Below are 21,902 nucleotides of genomic sequence, written 5' to 3'. Positions count from 1 at the left end.
TAAAGGGGGATGGACCAACTAAAGGGCAGATAATCTTTTTCCCTGACACCTGGGGCATTTGCAAATATTCCTGCCAAGGGTTTTGAAGCTTGAGGGAGTGACACAAAAATGAAGGCTCCTGAAAGATCATTTACAGCAATGGAGGGATGCAGAGTCCACAGCCTAGACATAACTTCCAAGGTATGGGGATCTTCTGAAGACTATCCTGGAGTACCATCTTGGCTGCTCCAGGCTGCCCAGCTTCCCATTTCCTGCTCTTTTCCTGTGCCTTGTTCTTTGATTCTGATAGCCTTATAAGAAATTGCCTACTGCTTGTATCAGTCAGGGAAAGTTTCTATATTCTGCAACTAAGGATTCCTACTAGCACAATCATCCCCCAAATCTGCTATACCTAAATTTTCCATTAAAATACCTTTTTCTTATTGCAAAAATTATTTATCAACTGAAAAATGTAGAAAATAGAGACAAAAACAAACAAACAAACAAAAAACAATGTAACCTCATAACCCACAGAGAACCTTTGTAAAAAAAAATTTAAACATTTTCTGGTGCATACTCTCCCAGAATTTTTTCCTGGGTTTATGAATATGTTGTTTCTTTCTTTAGCTATTATAAAAAGTGCTACTACATTGTGATCAACATGCTTGTTGTTTACCTGCTATTCTGCCTCATCTACAGCATTGCTTCTCCACATGAACGTGAATATAGACATTGGTTGGTCCAGCCTAGTGGCAAGTATTTGTCACCCTTACTCAAGTTGTCTTTGAATAAACGTATGTAGAAGTCATATAATTCTCCTATACAAGAAGGCATACAAAATGATTTCAGAGGACAGTGTTCCTCTGCTAGGTAAGAGTCCTCACATGATTCACTTGGTCAGGTGCATTGGATGTGTGATTTTTATATTCAAGTTGCTAGAATTCAGAATTTTCAGAGAAAGTTCAGTTTATAGGTATACTCTGCTGAGGACCTAATATTTCCACTAGAAATAATTTTAAAATTACTAATTTCTCAGAATGCATTAAATTGATCTCTAAGGAGAATTGTACAATATACATTTTTAAATAATTACTTATATGTACAAATAATAACTGCCATTATAAAGTAGGTAATCTGAGAGGGCAATTTTACCAGGCATGCTTAAACTTATAAACACTACTTGCAGATAGTAAAAATATTAAAAGTTTTCAGAAGATCTGTTCTTTACCTCTTCCATCTTAACAGACTTTAGTACTCTTTTCTTCATAGAGGTAATCTTCAAGCCCAGATAGATTAAAATGAATTAGTAGATTCTAAATTAATTGCATTTCTATTTTTTCAACCTAGGTTGCCCTCAGTCAGTCTTGTTCTATGGCTCCTCATCCCATTATTAAGGCATCTTTTTTTTCTAATCACTTATAGCCACATTTAATACTAAAAATAAGAGCCTATAGCTATGGTTTTCTTCCTGATGAGTGGTAGACAAACTTTCCTCTTATTGCTACCCCCAAATTACCTTTAATAAATATATTTAAGAAACAAACCCATAAAATTTTTAGTTAGTTTCTAACAAGAGTGTACATGATAGGTTTTTTTTTCTTTTCAAAATAAACTATCTTTAAGCTGTTTGTATGATTTTTACTATTAATTTAAAAAATCACATATAATGACTATTTTCATTATATATTCCATAATGACAGTGGTTTTCGTCCATGACCAACGCACTGGTAAGGTAACTCTTCAATAATTTGAAAGATTAATTTAATAATTTAAAATCACCCAGTGCTTTACTAAGCAAAAGGTTAAGAATGGTTAACTTTTTAGATCCTGGACCTCAACATGCCTTTGCTATTCAAATCAAATTGCAGTAGTCTCCACATTTGTTACCATGAATTTCAAAAGAGTAATCTACATTTCTAAAAAACAAGAGGGGGAGAAAAAGAATAATCTACATTTCTAAAAGCTATTTATATAGAAAGACAAAAGAGAACATAATTAAGCTGGAGTCTTTCCATATCATTATCTTTTGGGGTCCAGGCAGCAGAACCATGATGTAGGTGAAAAAATACTATGGCCAGGTTCCAGTGTATGTGATTCAAAGCTGAAGAACAAAAAGTTGAACTGTGAATACATTAACTTGACTCATTTAAGGATGCTAACCCAAGGGTCTACATCTTTAGAGACCAAACAAGGGCAAAGGAGTTAAAATGGCAGCAGCATCAATGTGGGTTACTTATAAAACTATTTCCCAAAATGTAGCAAGAGGCTAAGGACACCCATTGCTCATACTTCTTAGAGAATAAGATGGGCTGCTCATTTGTTTGGAATGGTTCTTGAAGGAAAATATTCTAGAAGGCAGGAAGATATCCTTCATTATTTGAAGGCCATCTTTCTCCCTGGGGCTCAAAGCTTTGAATTGCATCTCATTTATTCTTCCCAGTGTGAATCAAATCCAGTTCCCAAAGTTACAGACTCTACATCTTTCATAACCTAACTCCCATTGTAGAATCACTCAGGAGTTAGGAACTCATCTTCTTCCCACTCCACATCAAATTTCAGCCCAGATTCCCTGATACGGGCTTCTTTTCTTACTATAGCTCTGATATTCAGAGCCATTCAAGGGCATTTACTTCCTATAAAACGCAATGAAGTGCAATTTAAGAAACAACGCTGTAAAATAGGGACTATAAGGGCAGTGTTTGTTGTCGTTTGTTTTGATGTTTGGTTAAGTAGCCTGGGGCAAATAGCTCAGCCAAAACTATTTCCTTTTGATAATAACAAAAATCAAAATCACTAAAATTTTCTGAGATATAAACTACAAACAAATCTACTTGTGAAAGTGAGAAAAATCTCTTCTTTCAAAGTATGTTGGAAAGTTAAGTATTCAATTGGCTAAATACACTTTTTGGATATTTCAGCTTCTGTAATGATTGACATCCAGTGAAGCCTTCTTTCCATTTTCTAAAACCAGTACAAAAGCCGTTATCTAAAAAAAAAAACAGCCGTTAAGTTTCATATTTTGAGTAGTAATCAAGTCATGACTTTTTCAATTCTAATTTGTTCCTGTACACTCTTTTTAACAGGAATTTGGGCTTCCATGTCATCCTCTCCAGTCTTTGTACGATAAAGTGAGCTATTTTCTTCCCTTTAGCTGAGCTGGATGGGGGATATCTCTGCATTTGATTGGTTGGCTTTTAAGGGATTACGTCTCTGGAAAGGTACTGTCCCATATCACATTGCTAGCGGTGTGGACTTAGTTGTGGTTAAAATTTTAAATTGAAGATGAGCATTTACTACCAGAGAGAACGTAAACTTCAGGACTCCTGTGTTACATAGATTCTATACATCATATTGGCTTAGTGTGTTTGTGATGAAGAGCTCTGTTTTGAAACAACCTTAAATACCATATCCAGAAATAACAGCTGACTCTGGCAGAGAGGTAATTTGGGGTCCCTGTATGTTTTATAGAAGCCAATACAATTTTTAAAAGAATAAATTCCAAAAAAAAAAAAAAAAAGAATAAATTCCAACTACACAAACTGACTTCAATAAGATTAACAAAACTGAGGAAGAATGATGTCACCTAAGGCAACAAGTCAAATAAACTACCCCATACTATTTATATGCAGATGACAAAACAATGGCTTTCCATTTTTATTTTGCATTTCCCAGCTACTCAAAGGGCAAACATGATCACTTTTCAAATTCCACTTAATATTTTATCTAAAAGAATTTACTGAGTAAAAGGCTTAACTGCAGGATTTCACGTTTGCAATCCATCAGGTTACAATATTAAAGTTACTACAGCTTCTTCCCCAGTGGAAGCATTCTATATGTACCTTTTATTTATAGTCTGTCACTTTTTATTTCCTCCTAAACTTTATATGCTCAAGAATGAAACTGTATTGGTGTTATGTAACAATATTTCAAACTTGCAACATACATATTGCTTTATCTCTCCCTTGAACCCATGTCCCTGAAAAATAAACAGTGTATCCAAAAGAACTACCTTGGAGTGCATGAGGAGGAGTACAGACGTGTAGAAATAAGAATCGAAAAACAGTTGTGTGTAAATGTATCTGTCCTGTTGACAGCAATCCCCATGATTTGTCAACAGACACAGGTAGCCAACTTAGTCCACAACAATGTCCTAGAACTGGCCATAATAAGTTGGTAACCAAGTGGGAATTAAGGCTTTAAGGTCTCTTACGACTAATGTTAGTCAAAAAACCGAAAGCAAGCAAACCGTAAAACTTGGAGAAAGTGCTCCAAATAGAGCCTCTTTGGCGGCCCAGATTGAACCAAATGACTCAGGTGGACAATTAAACTGTGCGCCGTTTTCCCTCACTAGGTCTATAAAGCCCATAAATTATGTTTGGTCCAGAAAACCACGAGTTACTAGCACCTTCCTTTTCCATTTTTAAAAATATTCAATATATTCAGCATCAATTCTTAGTCCATGGTCTTCACTCATTTATTGACTAAACAAGATCCCGGGTGCCTCTTGGTGATCACTCTTTCCAAGCTGACATGCAAACTGAAATGCCCCTCCACGGGGAGGGTCGAGACCGCGAGGTAAGTCATCCAAAGGTGGACGTATCTTGCTTTTTATTTACTTAAGTATTCAAGGGGCTGCGATGGCCACGGCTGGACTACGACGAGGCGGGAGGCGAAGGGGCGCGCAGGCTGCGAGCCGCAGCCCATGGGTGGGAACCCGCACAGGAGATGGGGGGCAGCAGCCACGCTCCACTAGCTCAGCCCGCTGAACCCAGAAAATGACCAGCCCCTCCCCCCACTGCACCCTTGACCCCTCCCCCTCTTTCCAGGCCTTTCATCCGCCCGCCCGGCAGCCCGCGGCCCCCAGACCTCTCGCCGTCTGCCTCTCTCCACAACCCAGCAGTGCGGCGCGGGCAGGCCCGGGCGACCCCACGAAGCCCTTGGCCCGGCGAGGACCCCGACCCCCGGCCCCTCCAGCCGCGCCCCTCCCTTTCGTATAACGCACCTGCGGCCCCGCCCCCGGCCAAACGCTGAGGCGGCGGCGGGCTGGCGAGGCCGGGCGGCTCGGCCCTCCAGGCACAGTCACCTTCCCTTCCCCCGCCATTCCGCCCACCCCCCTCGCTCCGCCACCGAGCTGCCGCCGCGCTCCTCAGCCGCCCCGAAATCTAAAGGGGTCCGTCTCCGGCACCACAACCAAATGGCTGAGCCTCCCCTGGTCGGCTGCGCAGCCCGCCCATTGGTCCCTTCCCCCCGCCTCCGCCACCATTCGCTGTTGCCCGGAGACCCTCGGCGGCGATTGGCTAAGGTTGCCGCCACTCAGCCGCAGGGCTGCCGATCCCGCCTCCACGGTGATCAGGTTAGTGTGCGCCGCGGGTGCTGGGGGCTCGAGAACCGAGCGGAGCTGGTTGAGCCTTCAAAGTCCTAAAACGCGCGGCCGTGGGTTCGGGGTTTATTGATTGAATTCCGCCGGCGCGGGAGCCTCTGCAGAGAGAGAGCGCGAGAGATGGACATGGACAAACGGATTCATTTAGAGCTGCGGAACAGGACGCCCTCTGATGTGAGCATTTGCCAAAAATATCTCTGTCGGTCCATTCTCCTACTTTGTGTGTGTGTGCGTTGGGGGGGGAGGCACTTTTTTTTGAGGGGGGGGCGCCCGGGAGATGTGGGTTTGGGGGTCGGACTGCAAATGAATTGCAAGGTTGGGGGGTTGCAATGCCATCCGAGCAGGTTCCGGCTGCCGCCGCCGCTGCCCTTGGTGTGTGACTACCTGTGCGTGTGCTCCCGCGTGTGCGAGTGTGGGTGCGAGAGTGTGCGTGCGAGTGTGCACCCATCGGGGGCAAGCGGGCGCACGCGTTTGGGTCGGAGAGAATGAGGCAAAATAACCCTCTGAGCTTGCTGCTCCCGTGACTCCGTCTGGGGGAAAGATTAACGAGGGAGGAGGAGGAGAGGGGCTGCCTCCTGGATTTCACAACAAAAAAAGGGGGTTTTATATTTTATAAATGAATCCCCCCTTCCGCCCCCCTCCCGCGCCTTCCCCCTCCCTTTCTCGCTCGCTCGCTCGCACACACACAATAAGTTTTGGGCTTCGCGAGTCCGGTTTAGTTTCTGATAAATGTGGGCCGAGGCCCCTGGGGAGAGCGCGTGGGGAGGGGGCTGCAGTGGAGTTGGGAATGGCTCGAGTTTAAAGTGCGTCTTCATTTCTTTGCAGTGATGAGGCGAGAGACGGGGGAGCCATATTTGTAACTTTGTAGTGTTCGTGAACGCGCCCTTTCTCTCCCTCCCTCCCTTTCTCTGCCTCCCTTCCTCTCCTCCTCTTTCTCCCTCACTCTTTCCACCCCACCTTCGGGCCAGATGCTGATGTTTCTTCCTTTCCTTCCGAAGGGAGGATAAATTGGAAGAAGGGGGGAGGGATTTTCGAACGTGCAAAGGCACAGATAATCCCCGCGCCTCCCCACCTCGCGCGATCGCTACTGCAAGTTACCCAAAGGCTACGTCCCGGTCCCCCCTCGCCCCTGCTCCTTCCGGCTTCCCTGAGATGCCAGCCTTTGAGCCCTGGCGCCCCCCGGCCCCGTCTTCCTCTAGGGTGGGCTCCTTGGCAGCCATTCGGCGCCCGGTTAATAAATGGGCCCGGGAAACTTTGTCAGGACGCGAGCTGCCCAGAGCTGGTGCCCATGGTGGGTATCGGCTGGGTCCAGATTTATGCGGGCACAGCAGACACGCAGCTCCGGGATGGGAGTTTGCCTTCCCGTCGCCGTTACTGATTGGGCAGCAGCGGGAGTACGGCCGGAGGAAACTTACACGGATGGGAACTGGGAGGCTCGGCCGAAAGCCCACCCCCAAGGAGGGGAAGGGTGAGGGTGGGTTACTCGGACGCCCGTTTTTATTTCTGTCTCCCTCTCGCTTTCAAGCACTGTTTTATGTGAGTTGGCGGCTCAACGCAGGAGACCCCAGGTCTGGGGCGGAGACGCTGGCTGACTCCTCGCGGCCCCTCCTGGGAACAGCGGGGCCTGGGTGGGAGCGCCCCCCACCCCAGCCCCGGTGGCCAGGGTTCCACCGAGTTGGGACTTTGGGTAGCACTGTGCGCTGACCTGTCGCCCCTCCAGCCCGTTAAAACCCGAATCCCTGGCGCAGGCAGGCCTTGCTTCCTCTTTTCTCTAGTTCCTCCCCCAAACCTGAGTGAGACTTTTGAAAACAAGATCCTTTTTGTGCCCCCCCCACCCCCCCATCATAACGCAGCTGTGGACTGTAGACGTGCAGTGCCTTATGGCGCGCAGGGCGGGGAGGGGGTGGCGGAGGGAGGGGAGGGGTTGCCCGCCGGAGGACGCTAGAGTTTCCGCGAACAATTTGCCGGCGGTTTGCCTTTCTCTGGCCGGTTTCATCCCCGCTTGGACCCCGAGCCAGAGGACTGGGGGGCTGGGTGTGGTGATGGGGGAGGGGGCCGGAGCCGCGGGCTTCCCGCGTACTTTCCGGAAGCCCCCCGTGCGGAGGGGGAAGGGCGCCAAGTAGGGGGCCGGGGTCGCGGCGGGAGGGTGTGGAGGCGCGGTTCGCCCGGCCAGCCCTGTCCCCGCTGCTGGCCAACGGGGAGCGAGACCGAAAGCGGGTCGAACCGGCTCTTTAAACTTCCCGAGTGTGTGCTGGGGGAGGGGAGCGCGCCGCGCCGAACTGGGAGCGATTTCTCACGCTTCGCCCCCTCGCCTCCGAGCCTCCCGGCCCACTCGCCTGCCCCCTGCCTTGAGGCGGGGTGGGGGTGGAGGGGGCACTTGTGGTCCGTTTGGGGAGGAGGGGGCGAAAGCCAGCTAATGAGGGACAAAAGGGGTGGGGGAGGAGGAACTCGGTTTTTAAACGTTCCGAAGACAAATAGCTCCCGGAGAGCGCCCCCTGTACCCCTCCCCGCCGCGCTCCCCCCGGGGCCCCCACACACCCACCTTCGGAGCCTCTCCCAACTCTGATCCGGGGGCCGGTGGCCACGCCGCGACGCCGAAATAGGACGAGCAGCCATGTTTCCCGGGTCTCGCGCGGCCCGCCCCGCCCCTCCCCCATGGCGCGGCCGGCGCGGAGCGCGGGGCTCCGAATGCGGGCGCCGGGCTCCCTGCGGCGCGGGGCGCCGGCCGGCGGCCGGGCGACGGGGCGGCCGGGCCTCTCGCGCGCGGGGCCGGGCGCGGGCGCGCCGGGCTGGCCCCCGGGCGGGCCTTGTGGCTTCTCGAGCTGGTCTTGGAGTTCGAGGTGTTTTATTTATTATTATTGTTTTTTAAACGGCCAGGCGCGCCCTGAGCCGAGCCCGAAGGGCGCCGAGGCGTTATCGGGGGGCAGGGGCGGCCGCCGGGGGCCTGCTCGCCTGTGGCACAACTGCCGGGCGCCGGGCTGCCATTTTGTCACCGTGGCTGTTGTCGCTGTGTGGGGGGGGGCAGACTTGCGCCATCTCCCCGACGGCCCCGGACGTGGAGGCAGCAGGGGGAGCGGGCTCCGGGGACCCCCCCAGGTGTGCTCTGGGTCCCGATGGGGGTCCGCTCGCCTTGCCAAAGGCCTGAGGCTCTGCTGGAGCGTCGCGGCGGCCGTTGCTCCGGGAGGGCGACGATCCTCCCCGCGAGCGCTCCCCCCACCCCCCAGCGCGCTCCCTGCCTCCCCCGCCCCTCTTCTCGCCAGTGTTTCGTCCTTGCTCCTGCAGGCGTTTTAGACGTAGTTCAGTGTGGCCCTAAAGACGAACGGATCGCCCTGGTGTTTGCTCTTTCTGCGGAACTGATGGGAGGGTGGGGGGAGAGATTAACCGGGAGGTTTCTTTGGGGGGTGGGGGGCGCACGCGACTCTAGCAGCCCTGAGTGAAGCCAAGGACAGCAGCCGCTTAGCCGGGAGGGACGAGTTGATGCGTTGGGGAAACGCCCTCCGGGGCTGGGCTCTCCGGGAAGGTAGGTCGCGCTCGGTGTCTCAGGTGGGTGTTGCAACGCCCTGCTGGCTGCTAGGGGAGGCCCCCTCGCTCTTCCTCTGCCCCTCCCCCTTTTATTTTTGCCCAGGGAGAGGCAGCTACAGTAGTAAATGTAACCCTAAACCGAAAAGAGTAGGGAATAACGCTTGCCTTTTAAAAAGTAAATGATGTCTGTTTCTAACTGCCTTTCTCTGGCTGTTGACTGCGGACGGAGCCAGGCAAGGCATCGCGTCGCCGGCATCTCTCCGGGACTTTTTAAAAGCTGATATATGCTAGTTAAGCACCTCACTGGTTAAACTCTGGTAGATGTCTGCATGGAGACTAGCTTTCATGGCAGTGCCCGGCCAAGCCTGCCCAGGAGGCCAGGTTTAACTTTGACCTTTGGAATACATCGCATGATGTTTTCCAGGCAGACTTACTGCCTAATTGGGTTCAAGTAGCCTGATGTTAACTCCAGTTTATGCGAGTCTACCAGGGATCCAGGGGCAGAAAATTGAGCATGAGTTCCCTATGGTCCTGGTCAGTTATGTTTTGCTACGGGATTGCTGCTGCTCTTGGTAGTTTTGAGCCTGAGGTCTTCATGGGTAGTAGAATCACACAGGCCTGAGTTTAAATTCTTACTGTCTCAGACAGGTTAACTTAACCTACCTCCTTGATCCTTGGTTTCCTCACCTGTAAAATGGGAATAATCCTGTTTAATGAGTCTGACAGAACTGGCCTCATCTGGCCCACAGGTGCTCAGTATGTGATAGTGTTATTCTTGGAGAGAGATTGGGGTGAGATGCAGCACAACTTTGGGTGTCTCTAGGGTTTAGAGAACAACAATAATAATAGCCAATGCTTGTATAGCATCCATGATATGCCTGGTACAGTTCTAAATGGATCACACATATCAGTTAATTTAGTCCCCACAGCAGCACTGTGAGGCAGGTGCTATTGTTATCCTTATGTTAACACAGAAATCGAGGCACAGAGATATTATCACAGCCAATCTGCGTACTCAACCCCTATTCTCTACGCCTCCCCTGAAGCACTCTTACTTGTAAGAAACTAAGAGCTTTTTCTTTCTTGGCTTTGAAATGGTGCCACCTTATGAGAGAGTTAGAAGGCTGGACAGCCTCCTGGTTGAAGATACTGAGGTGGGTGGTCAGGATCAGAGGCGCTCTGGATTGTCATTTTAAGGGGGAAGCCATAAATACACTTCCCTAGTTTGGGTTTGGCACATCGCATCTGGTTAGGCTGAAACGAATCTGGCCTTTTAGGTGTTGGGGGACACATTTTGAGTAACGAGAAGATAAGCAGGAGCCGCTCAGGCAGTGGGGTGTGTGGGATCGTGCATGTAATGCATTTCCCAGTTTTGTTAGTCTCCATTTGCAGACAAAAAGCTGAACAGAATCGGCATGTCCTTGGTTTCCAGGACCTAGTTTACCAGCAACACTTCACGTGTGGTTTTGCTTAATCCTCCAACAACTCCTTAAGGATAGGCCAAGCAGGGTGACATCCTCTGTTGTGAGGGTGAATCACCAGGTTGGGAGAGGTCAAACAGCAGGTATGCAGCAGAGTTGGGTTCTCCTCCCGCTGTGAAACCCGGGAGGGGTTTTAAGTTAGACAGTCAGGACTTTGAAAATTGTGAAGTGGATTGGGTCCCAAAAGTGGCCCATCGCTAGAATCACGGGTCCCAAAAGTGGCCCATCGCCAGAATCACCTGAGAGCATGTAGAGTGCAGATTCTTGGCTCCACTCCTAGAGATTGGTTTAGCACAGGCATTGGCAACTTTTGGGTGAATTGCCTATTATATTGTGAACTAAGAATAATTTGTACACATAAACATTCCAGTCAGTTTCATGATGTAACATGAACACTTTGAATCCCAATTAAGTGAAATGTTATCCCCTTTTCCCCCCTGCAAAGAATTACACTTGTCTCCTTGGACCTTTGTTAGCAAAAAAAAAAAGTACTCATTATATATTTTGAATTTTATCAATAAAAGAATTGTGGAAATTTGTTTTATTAGAAAAGTACCTATGTAGTATTGTCAGTTTTGTCTTTAGGTAAAGCTTACTATCTGGCCACTTACAGAAAAAAAAGTTTGGTAATCCCTGGTTTAATAGGTTGTGGAGAAAGACCTTGGGATCTGGGTTTTTAAATTTGTTTTTCAATTGTTAAATTTTTTATTGTGTGACAAGCCTTTCTTTGGGTGGTGCTTTTAGGGGTCTTTCCAAGTCCTTTTACACGTCCCTTTGTCTAGTGGAAATTGGCCTCAATCCATGAACATCCATAAGAAGAGAAATTGTACTTGTTGCGGATGTAAAATTGACATCCCTTCTACCCAGAAGTTATTCTGTGTAATCAACCAAAATTCTTTATTTTGCATATTCAGCATATTTCAAAAGGTTTTTGCATACCTTGTAGTTAAATAGTTACCCTTAAGTTCTAGATGTCTTCTCAGAGCTAGAGGGAAGGAGCTTTGAACTGCAACGGTTTGAGCTTTGAGGCCTGGAAGGTGCAGCAGCTGTGTACCTGGTGGCTGACATCAGACCCTCAGAGCTCAGATCACTGAAAAGACAGATAATCCTGGAATCTCTAGTTTGGGTCCGCTGCTCTTCCACCGTGCATGTTGTCTGGGGAACGTACCAGCAGCAAAGTGGCTTTGAGTTCCAGACCCCTTCTTTCTACCTCTAGCCTCTTGTGCCTGAGCTAATGAGTGGAAGGCATGGATAGAAGATTGGCCAGGCCATGGGAGGAGGCGATAAATCCACAAGGGCGAATCCCAGTCCCCATTACTGTGGCCTGTACTTTAAGGACAGCAAACTGCAGGCCCACTTCTGTCTCTGGGCTGCTGCTGCATCACCAGCTTCTCAAGGTGACTTACTCTAGACTTCCACAATCCCTTTTATTGGTAATACAGGCACCTGATTGAGCTTTGGGGGCTGATCATCCAGAGCTGCATTTTATATTCATTTTACCACATTGAAATAAAACCCTTAGGGCTGTTGGGATCGTTTATGGAGATTGTATAGGGTGCTCATCAGACGTCTCCTTACCACATGTGCCTGCCTTCTGCTCTGGTGTACCGCTTAGGAAAGGAGCAGAGCGCTTGTTGCTGAGTGGTCACGAGCCCTGGTCAAATGAGCTTGGCCCAGTTGTTGAGCCTGAATTATGACTTGGTGGGGAGGAGGCTCATTACTGTGGTGTCCAGAGGGGGTACTCCTTTATGGATGTTTGCTGCCGTGCCCTCCACCGCAACACACACACATTTTGACCTGTCCACCCCCTAGTCTAGCTAGTTCTCTAGTCTCCTAGGAAGTACCCTCCCCCAGTCGTCCATCACCATTGCCTTCCTCCCACAAGCACAGAGAAGTAGTGACCAGAGTCTGAATCTTATATTACGTTGAAATATAATTATATGCCAAATGATAAATACCCAACAATGATGTTTTCATTAAAGAGATGGAGTCTGGCAGGGACGGAGACTTGTGGAGGTGTCTGTTAATCTGAACTTCTCATTTAATAAAATGGGTTGACGCTAGATGAGCAAAGCCCCCGTGGCCCTGGGCCCCCTTCCCAGACGTGGAAGCAGCCTCCCTGCATAGAACCAGTTGTCCTGATGACACTTGTTAACACGAAGCCTGTAAAATGAGATAAGATGTCTTTGTTAATTGGCACTAGGCTCCATCCAGTGCCTGCTGGGCCACACCCTGCAACCCCTGTGTTTTCACTCACATTTATTTTGTTTCAGCTCCACAGATGCCCTGGTGCATGCATCTACTGCCTTCTTTACCAAAACTTGCTCCAGGCAGCAGATCTAAAAGATCAGTTTACTTACCGCACTGTCACTTACTCTAATGTGTATTAAAGTCTGGGCTGTCTTTCCCAGAGGGATTTGCATTTGGAGATTCTGGTTTGGTGAGGAAATTACCAGAGAACTATTAGAGACTTGGGTGCCGTTCTCAGCTTTGCTGTTAACTAATTTGGACAAGTTGTTTGGCCTCTTTGGGCCTCTGTTTTCTCCCCTCTAAAATGGGAGTGTTGAATGAGATCAGTGACTTTCAAACTTTTCATTCCTATAGTAAGAAATGTTTTACACCACTAGCCAGTATGTATGTATTGATATATATACAGGTTATCCGAAAAACTGACAATATGCTCTCTTACTATGGATAAAACACTTTTCTATTCATTAAGAAACAACAACAACAAAACCATGCTGACTTTGACCCATAAGTTGATTTCATTACTTATTAGTGTTTGAAAGACCATCACACTCAGATATTTTGTGGTTTGATTTGGAGGAATGTGGGAATGCCTGTTGCAGCTCTGAAATCTCTCCACCGAGGGTCAGGAATGATTCCTCCTGCTTTTAAGCCAGCTCTTCTTGGGTCCCATGTTCTCAAGCTGCTCTCCTTAGCCCTTTCCCAACCCAGACCTTCTCAGGGCATTATGGAATCATTATCCTAAATTCCTGCCCAGATGGATGCCTTCCAAGTCTCCTGGTTTTGCCAGCAGCCCTCTGCCAAGCGGGTACCTCCACGGTCTTCTCTCTACCCACCTCCCGCACCCTGGTGCTCTCCACCATCCCTCAGTGTGTGGCACTGAGTGCTTGGGGGCCTGAACATTTTCCAGTGTGGAAGAGAGAGGGGAGTGCACTTGGCCTCTGCTCGCTCCCAGACTGCCTGGGCGTGCACCCTGTCACCCCCACTTCCAGCCCTTAGGCAAGCCCTTCACCTCACAGTGTCTTCCCTTTTTGTTTCTGTAAATTGACAATGTAATAATGCCTACCACACAGTCTGGCACACAGTAAGCACTCAATAAACGTTAGCTGTCATTGTTATTATGGTCTATTCTGCTAGAACACCACAGTTGGCATTCACTTAAAAAAAAAAATCTTCCATTATCAACAGACAGGTTATATCAAAAAAGTAACATTTGTTTCAATGGAAAAAGGGGTTAGAAGCTAGAGATTCAAAGTTGCCAGAAGTTGTTTTTCCCCACAAGCAATTCAACAGTAAATATGTTGTTTCTGGATCTGAGTGTAGCTATAGTATCTAAACATCATGGAACCGGCCCCAGCACTGGATTCCAAGTAGTTTCTGCTGAGAGTAATATCACGACTCGCCCTTTTCCTGGCCTCCTGGTCACTACCTTCAGCCACTGTTTCAGGCTGTACTCCTCAAACTGCCCATCGACCCTCCACCCCTCCCTCCCAGCCAGCAACCTTCCCCTCACAGAGAAAACGGAAACCTCCTGGTTTCCTAAGAAATTCCTACACCAAACCTGTGCCCAGTTCAGCTGTCCTTTGGGTCTTACCTGCACCTGCCCTTCAGTTACCTTTTTCCTCCTGGGCACCTGGCTACCCTTCCTTGGATCCTTCTCAAGCTTGGGATGTTTCTCCCATCTTAAAGCAGACAGGAAATGTCCCTTGATCTAGCTCACTCTAGCGGCTGGCCATCTCTCTTCCCATTTCCATTCCAACTTCCTGAACTGCCTTTAACCACCTTCTCCCTTCCCTCACTTCTCTCACACTGCAGCCTTCACTGTCTTCTTTTACATGACTCCTCAGCAGCAGAACTGTATTCCCACTCTCGACCTTCATGAGATACGTTCCCCATGACCTCTCCCTTTCTCTGGTATTTCTCCTACGGCTCTGGCCACTCCTCAGTTTCTGGGGTCCTTTTGCCCTCTTTTCTGCAGCCGTGAAGTATTGGACTCAGTCCATCCCAGGCCCTGAGCTCTCTCTCCTTCTGTATTCCCTTCCCACAAAATCTTGTTCTTCCTCACTGACAGTTGCAGGTACTCTGCTGCCTTGGGTCTGATGTTGACTTAACATCTCTGGCTTGGCCTCTTGACTGGGCTCAGGATGTACCTAGTGTCTCCCCCTGAGTGTCCCCACAGTGCTCGACATTCAGCATGTCCAGTGAGAACCCTTGGTCTCTGCAACCTCCTCCATCATGCACACATGCACACATGTAATTTTTCTATCTATCACATATCCTGTCAATTCAAAATATCCTCTAGGCTTGCCAGCAATTTCCCCTGCACACAGCCCTCTTGAAGCATGCTTCCAACTTGTCAGAATGATCTTACCAAAATGCACGTGTAATCGTGTCACCCTGTATTGAAAATACACCATTGTCCTTAAGATAAAGCCCAAAAGCCTTAAGACCAACGAAGGTCCTGCATGGCCTGCCTCTTACTCTCATCCTTTTCCTCACCCCACCCTTTACCACTGCAGTGGCCTCACTCACCACCATTTATGCTCTCAAATCTACTCCATGCTGGAACTGACCCATCCCTTCCTTAGCATCTAATCTTTACAATCTCCTTCACCCTCCACCCCTCCTCAGCTCTAGGTCTCGTTCTTTTGTTCTAAATCTCTTATAGAAATTTCCTTCAAGACAGCTTCAGTTTGTGATTAGACATTCCTGCATGTGAGTGTTCGAAATAGCATCTCTGTCCCCATGTAGCCGGTAGGCTGCATGATTGACGGGGCCTATTTGGGCTCAGCACTGCACTTGGCACGTGTCGGGCATTGTGAAAGTATTGGTTGAGTGAAGGAGCCATGGTCCTTGCACGTTGTTGTCGTTTTCATGAACCCACGGTCTGGTGAGCGAAGCCCGAAGCCACTGAAACAAAGCATCTGAAACACCGCCGCGGCTTGGTGTCCTCAGCTCTCCCTGGGTCAGTGTGAGCTCCTGCCTCTGGGTGGCTGATTCATACTTTCTCAGCCCAGTGGTCTTCATGTTTTTCTGGGTTTTATATCCCGTGTCAGTTAGAAATTTGACCCTGAGCCCTGGCCCCAGTATGTCTACTTTTAGTTAGGGATTATTCACATACACTACCTATAAATATGTACATTGTAAAACAACACCAAAAAATTAAACTTTAAAAGATTATGTTTTTAAGAGTCCAGGTGTTTTCTTCCTACAGCCTAGTGGACTATCTGGGGGTGATCCACTTAGACCACTCCTCCAATCAGTTACTCATTATTTTATTGTTAATTTGTTTATGAAAGTTCATGCATATAAGAAATGCCTGTGCCTTATTAAGTGCTCTCTCCTTATTAAGACCTTCCCAGCCCTGGTGTTGATGGGCAGGAATGGAGAGCATTCTTAGCCCCTCTTTGATAAGTAGGGAAGATCCAGTGGGTCTGCCTGAGCTTTCCCAACGAATCAGGCATCCGTTGCCACGTGTCAGCTGGGTGCTGCCTGGTCAGGCTGTGTGCACAGACCCACCCACGCTCCCTCAGATCGTCCTTTGGGGTCCAGTAAAGCCAACCCCTGGGCTGTTCCTGCAGATGCTTAGAAAGGCCCAGAAGTGTCTGAGATGAGAGGATTCTATCAGCCATAGACTTCAGCCGGTCAGTGCAGGGGGAGGAGGCTTTCTCCTGCTTATCCTGCATGCTGGAAATAAGTCAAAGCCAGGATCTGTGTGGGCCTGGAGAGCAGGGGAGGAGGGCCAGAGGGAAACCTGCCGGATAGAGGTCCGCCGGTGTTCCAGTGCATTTCTATGGGGCAGTTCAGCGAGGTTATGCTGGGACTCTGCCATCAGAAATGCCCAGAAGGTCCAAATTAGTGGATTCTGCTGCCCCTTGCAGAAGGGGTGAGTAAGAGAGAGGGAGACTCCTGAGTGAGTGGAGCTGGGGGAGAAGTGCAACCCTTATAGTAAATTTAAAGGGATTGCTTTGTGTTGATAGATTTCTTCCGGGGCAGGCGTCCTGCGGAGATCCTCATTCCACGTGATGTAACCAACTTTCACCTGAGCTGTTGGTCTCACCAGTGGGCCCAAATGGTGTGGCTGTGGTGGGAAGGGTGAGGGGAGCCCACTTTCACTGACATGGGCTGTGTACACAGCATCCAGAATGATGCAGGGGGTTTTAGGAATGCTCCGTAAGTATCGTGTAAAGGGTAGAGTGTATTGAATCTAGTTACTTGTGTCCTGGGCTGGGGGCGGGGGGGAGGGGGGGCGCTGTATGCACATGGGGCATGGGTTACAGAAAGCTGGTGTGTACTGCCTGTTTCTGTGGTAGAGTTGGGGAGGAGTATATAACACAGCACACAGGAGGAGGAAAGGTGTGTGGTTGGGAAGGCAGATTTCAACCCCAGCTGTGTATCAGAACCACCAGGGGAGCATTTTGAGAAATTCCCAGGCTCTACCCAACTACTGAATCAGTCTCCTAGGGGGGTGCCCAGTCTGTGTATTTTTAGAAGGCTCTAAAGGGGGGCTTTAAACCACGGTTGGGAGCCGCCACATTGGGGCAGGGTGCAGAACTTCACAGCAGGCAGGAAGAAGTAGACTAAGTGAACATGAGAGGAAAATGGAGCAAGGAAAACAGGAAATAGGAAAAAGGGTGCAGGATTTAATCTGCTGGGGTGCTGGGACCCAGTCCTTGGCCTGCTCACCGCCACCCCCCCAGCCGCCACGGCCACACGGGTTTCACACATGCCCGCAGTCCTCACACGTGCCTACTGTCATTTACTTGCTGTCTCATGGGGCTGCTGAGTGCTAAGTGGGATTTATTCGCCAGGGGACTGAGGCCAGTGGGCATTTTGTAAAAAGGAGGGGACCGAAGGGCCAAGCAGTCAGATGTCCTGGGCTGTGCCAGGGACTGCTGAGCCCCACGGCTTGAGGAGATCCAGCAGGTTACGTTTTTCAGCCTCGGTTGCCTCATCTGTAAAATGGTGACTGACACTAACACCTGCTTCCCAGGGGCTGTTTCAGGACTGAAAGAAATAGGGTTTATGCCAGGTGGGTGTTGTGGACGGCCCCTGAAGAGTAGTACGTTCTCACCAGCCTGGGCGTGATTGAGCTGTGGGGACAAGGGGGCGCCAGCCCGGCTAAAGAGGCCCTTGCTCGGTGTCTGAGTCCGTGTGTGGTGGGAGTACTTCTTGGAGAGCTGTCTTTGCCTGCCTCAGAAGGAGGCCTCACTTGGAGCTGCTCAGGCAGATGGGCGAGGGCAAGAGGGGCCCCAGGCGAGGGACAGAGCCCCTGGTTCCTTGTCGAGGTGGGGCTGCAGCCACATCAGCCACGCGGATGTCCCCTGCCCCAGGGCCCTCCTCCCCATCGTGGGGTAGGGGTTGGGGCACTCTGCCTGGTGTGCTCTGTGTCAGCAGCCGCTCCTGCCTCTCAGCTCCCCTCCTGGCTACAGAACGCTGAGTCTGCCCCTCTCAGCCCGATAACTTTGAGGCAAACAGCTCCTGAGAGGTCTCCTCCAGGAAGTCTCCCTTGATTCACTGGAAGAAGGGGAGCAAATCGTGTCCATCCCAGGTGATGTCGAGATGTAGACGTCCCCAGGATTTCTAGGTCACACAGCAGCATTCTTTCTCCTCTGCACGAGTTCTGGGATCACCTCCTTGGGGTGTGCATGGTGGCCCCTCTCTCCTTGGATTGGCCAGTGTCTATTCCCCCTGCCAGAGGGCAACGCTGAGGGTTTGCAGAGCCCAGCACAGCTCCCCTGCAGCTGGGTGCATCAGGGCGGCGCTGTGATGATGTCATGTGGCCTCCAGCCTCCCGCCTGGCTGCCGGTGGGAAGGATCTGTCTGTTCTGGCACAGGGGCCTGTTCCACATGGAGGGCCAGGAACAGGCCCTCGCAGGGGCGCGGGGTGTTCCTTACATTGCCGCACGTCTCCCCTTCCCCGTGGAGATTCGGGCGTACCCCGGTGCCGTCTAGGGAGAGTGGGCAGGCGTGGACTTGAGTAAAGCTCTCCAGCTGTCTGGGAGGCCTGAAGAAGCCTCTGCAGAGGCTGGCCTGCTGCCATAATGAGTGGTTCTCCTCTGAGCCCCCATCTAGTTTGCGGCTCTGTTGCAGACACGCCTTTGTGTGTGTCGGATAAGAGAGCTGGTGTGTCTGTACGTTGAGGTGTGGTCCGGGAGTCTGGGGAGGCGTCTAGGGTAGGGCCCTCCCGGGGCTGCTGTGTGGGGTGAGGTAGAGCAGTCAATCTAGGAGCAGAATTGCAATGCTGGCTTCTTAAAAGCGAGGGGGACTTGGTTCAGGGCAGCCAGTTGGCCTCTAGACACTCAGGAATCTTCCCTCAGCTCCCGTGGCCAGTGCGGTCATTGTCACCCAGGATGGTCGGGTGTGGGAGGGAAAGAGCACCTCCGAGCTTGACCCCTGGCCGTAGACTCCAGCGAGGTCTGGGTCCTGGTTTGAGGCGCCCGCTGTGCCGGAAAGCAGACTTGTCCTGGGCACATGGCTTGCTGGCCCCGGGAGGCTTGTTATGGCCACAGACGCCCCTGATGACAAGCAGCGCTGGCCGGCTCCTGCCTGATGTTAGCCAGAGTTACGAGGGCGATGTCTGCAGACAGAAAATACTGTGGAGGGTCATTCGTTCTCACGTATTGATTGAATGCCCGCCGTGTGCTGGGTTCTGTCCTGAGCATTCTGGCTACAGCAGTGAACAGGACAAGGACGTTATCTAGGCTGCCCACGTGGGGCTTCCATTCCGTCGAGGGAGACCATCAGTACGCCAAGCAAAGGCATGGCTGCTGGTGTGGTAGGTCCCATGAAGACAGACGAAGCTGTGTTACAGGGGGTAGGTGATCCAGGAAAGCTTCTCTGATGAAGTGGCATTTGAGCAGAGAGTCCGGTAACCTACACTAGACTTCTGGGCCCCGTGAGCCAGAACCTGAGAGTGTCTGATCTGGAAGTACCTGCGAATCACCTTGCTGAAGAACAAGCTGAGGCCCAGCGAGGTTAAGATGCAAATTCATGAGCTAATGACATGATACAAAAGAGTGACAAACTACAACTGGCCAGTACTCTGCTCTCAACCTTAGGCCTTTCCCCAGGCCAGCTGACCTTCTGCCCTTTCATCCCAGAATGTCTTTTATTACCTTCCTGAGACTTGAGATTTGAAAGGTTGGGGCTTCCAAGTTGTGTTTGTTAACAACAGTAGATTTATTTTTCTCATTCGTGGCTGGTGTGTTGGGGGTGGGGAGCAGAAACACATCTGTAACCGCCAGTAAGCCTCCCAGGAAGGACTCGCCACCTGGAGCTGGTCTTGTTCCTGTCTCCGCAGAGATGCGGCCCAGTTTGGGTAACCACAGGCTGTCACTGCCCAGCATGGTGAAATTTCCGTGCATCCTTCTGAAATAGCAGAATTTCTTGAAGGACCCCAATTCCTACTTTTTGGATTCCATCTGGACCTTTCAAGCCCTCCCACTTGGTTTGAGGGGCCAGGTGCCTTTGGGTGGGCCAAAGGAGACCCTGCCGAAGCCTCTCACGAAGGGTGGTAAGGCAGGACTTATAGGCTCTGGGGCTTAGTTTAAGGAGAGAAACCCACAGTTAGGTCACAAGTCCAGCCGTGACCCACCTCTCCCAAGGACCGGGATGAGCCTTAATTGGCTGATAGTTTTCAGCTAAAAGCGGGTGTCTTGCACGCATATGAAAGGAGCTTCTGGTGAAGTAAGACTTCATTAATTAGCCTGTTAGGAGCCTGGCTTCCCAGTATTATGGGGGCTGGATAATTTGATGCCTGCTGTTCTGCTTTGAGCTTAAAGGAAAGGCACTAGATTGTCATCTTTTTGCTAAGTACTGAGAGAAAGTAGTATCTTTTCTGTGTGTTTTGTTTGTTTTTAACTGTTGTGGTGTCTGGCACATAGATACTCATTTATTCTCATTTAATCTGTACCAAAACACTACAAAACGAGTGGGATTATTCCCACTTTAGCGGATGAGGGAAGTGAGTCTCAGAAAGCTAGTGAACTAGCTCAAGGTCACATCATACTGAGGAGCTGTGCTGGGTGCAAAGCCAGGTCATTGGCTTCAGAGCAATGCGTGGAACCTTGCATCTTAACTTTGACCTCTTGCCTCCTTTCAGCCACTTTGGGGCTGCTGCTAATGTGGAAATACTCCAGACTCCTGACTTCCATTTCTTTCTCTTCTCTGTTCTAAAGTCTGTTGCATTTGTTCCCCCAGGAAAGCAAAACCAATGATGCCAGGATTTCTGATTTTTAGAAGTGTATTATTGTGAACTAGAATGCATTTTGAAGTATACCAAACAAATGTGAGGTTCGATGATTTTTCTCCTTGAGATTTTTTTTCCTTTAAGTGATTATTTTACACTGTCAGGGAAATCCCAGCAAAATCAACTTTCCATGTGCCTATCCTTGCCTTTCTGTGCCAGAGCCTTAATAAATGTGTCTGGGTTTCTACTGACAGCTCTGATGTACTTCAAACACGAGGGCTTGTTGTGCACACAAATAAGAAACGTACCCAGGATGCCTCAGGGTACGAAAGGGGGTCTGAAAAGTGGGAGGAGGCCAAACCATTAGCCAATAAAAGCAGGCTAAGATATAATTAGGGGCTTGGGTGCTGCCTCAGAAACTAATAGTGCATTCCAACCTTCTGTAAGGAAAGCGCTGTGAATGGGCATGATGGCTGTCCTTGCCATCAGTAAGACCCCTCTGGGACGGGAGTTAGGCTTATTCCTTGTTGAGCACCTGCTCTGAGCCTTGCTTCATGTTAGGTACTCGGCAAGCATTATGTTTTGATCCTTTAGAATGCCCCTAAGGTGCAGGTCTGGTCACCCTGTTACCACACAGGGAGACGAGGCCACAGAGGTTGGATGGCCTTCGAGACACACTGAACTTGCCCCTGTGTGCTGTAGTGGTCCCTTCTGTTTGTCCATCCCAGACTGGACACTGGGGGCAGAAGGCAAGGATACCTTTATTGTTGGAGCAGGCACAGTGCCTAGCATTTGGTAGATTCTAAGTAGTATTATTGAATGGGTGGAGGTGAGGTAACTGGCCCACACAGGTACAGTGGTGAGCCCATTAGATTCTAGAACTCCAAGTCTCTAATGATTGCTGCCCTGCGGGGCAGAAGTGGGGTCTGATTCCAGCTCTGTGGTTCATAAGCTGGGTGAATGCAAAATAACATATGTGCCGGCTTATCTACATTGCAACGTTCTGGCCAAAGATTGGAAGTAACCCAAATACTCATCAGGAAGGGACTGATTAAGGAAAACGGTGGCACATCCACACAGGGGAACACAATACAAATAAGAA

At 49.7% G+C, this 21,902-nt stretch overlaps 1 protein-coding gene across 3 annotated transcripts in view; it reads left to right on the top strand.

Annotated features, from left to right (window-relative positions):
* Positions 1 to 5,402: 5,402 nt before the first annotated feature.
* ANP32A (acidic nuclear phosphoprotein 32 family member A) overlaps positions 5,403 to 21,902 on the top strand; it is a 38,071-nt gene continuing 21,571 nt past the window's right edge. For all 3 annotated transcript variants that reach the window (XR_009051429.1, XR_009051428.1, XM_057723057.1), the window contains exon 1: positions 5,403 to 5,533. Coding sequence is in view for 1 of the 3 variants with exons in the window: in XM_057723057.1 (XP_057579040.1) it covers positions 5,480 to 5,533 (54 nt within the window). In the remaining 2 variants the exon portion in view is untranslated. The remainder of the gene's footprint in view (positions 5,534 to 21,902) is intronic.

Source organism: Hippopotamus amphibius, chromosome 2 (genome assembly GCF_030028045.1).
Source record: "Hippopotamus amphibius kiboko isolate mHipAmp2 chromosome 2, mHipAmp2.hap2, whole genome shotgun sequence".
NCBI classification, from domain to species: Eukaryota; Metazoa; Chordata; class Mammalia; order Artiodactyla; family Hippopotamidae; genus Hippopotamus; species Hippopotamus amphibius.
Note: the sequence above shows the minus strand (reverse complement) of the source record. Positions and strands in the feature narration are given on the sequence as shown.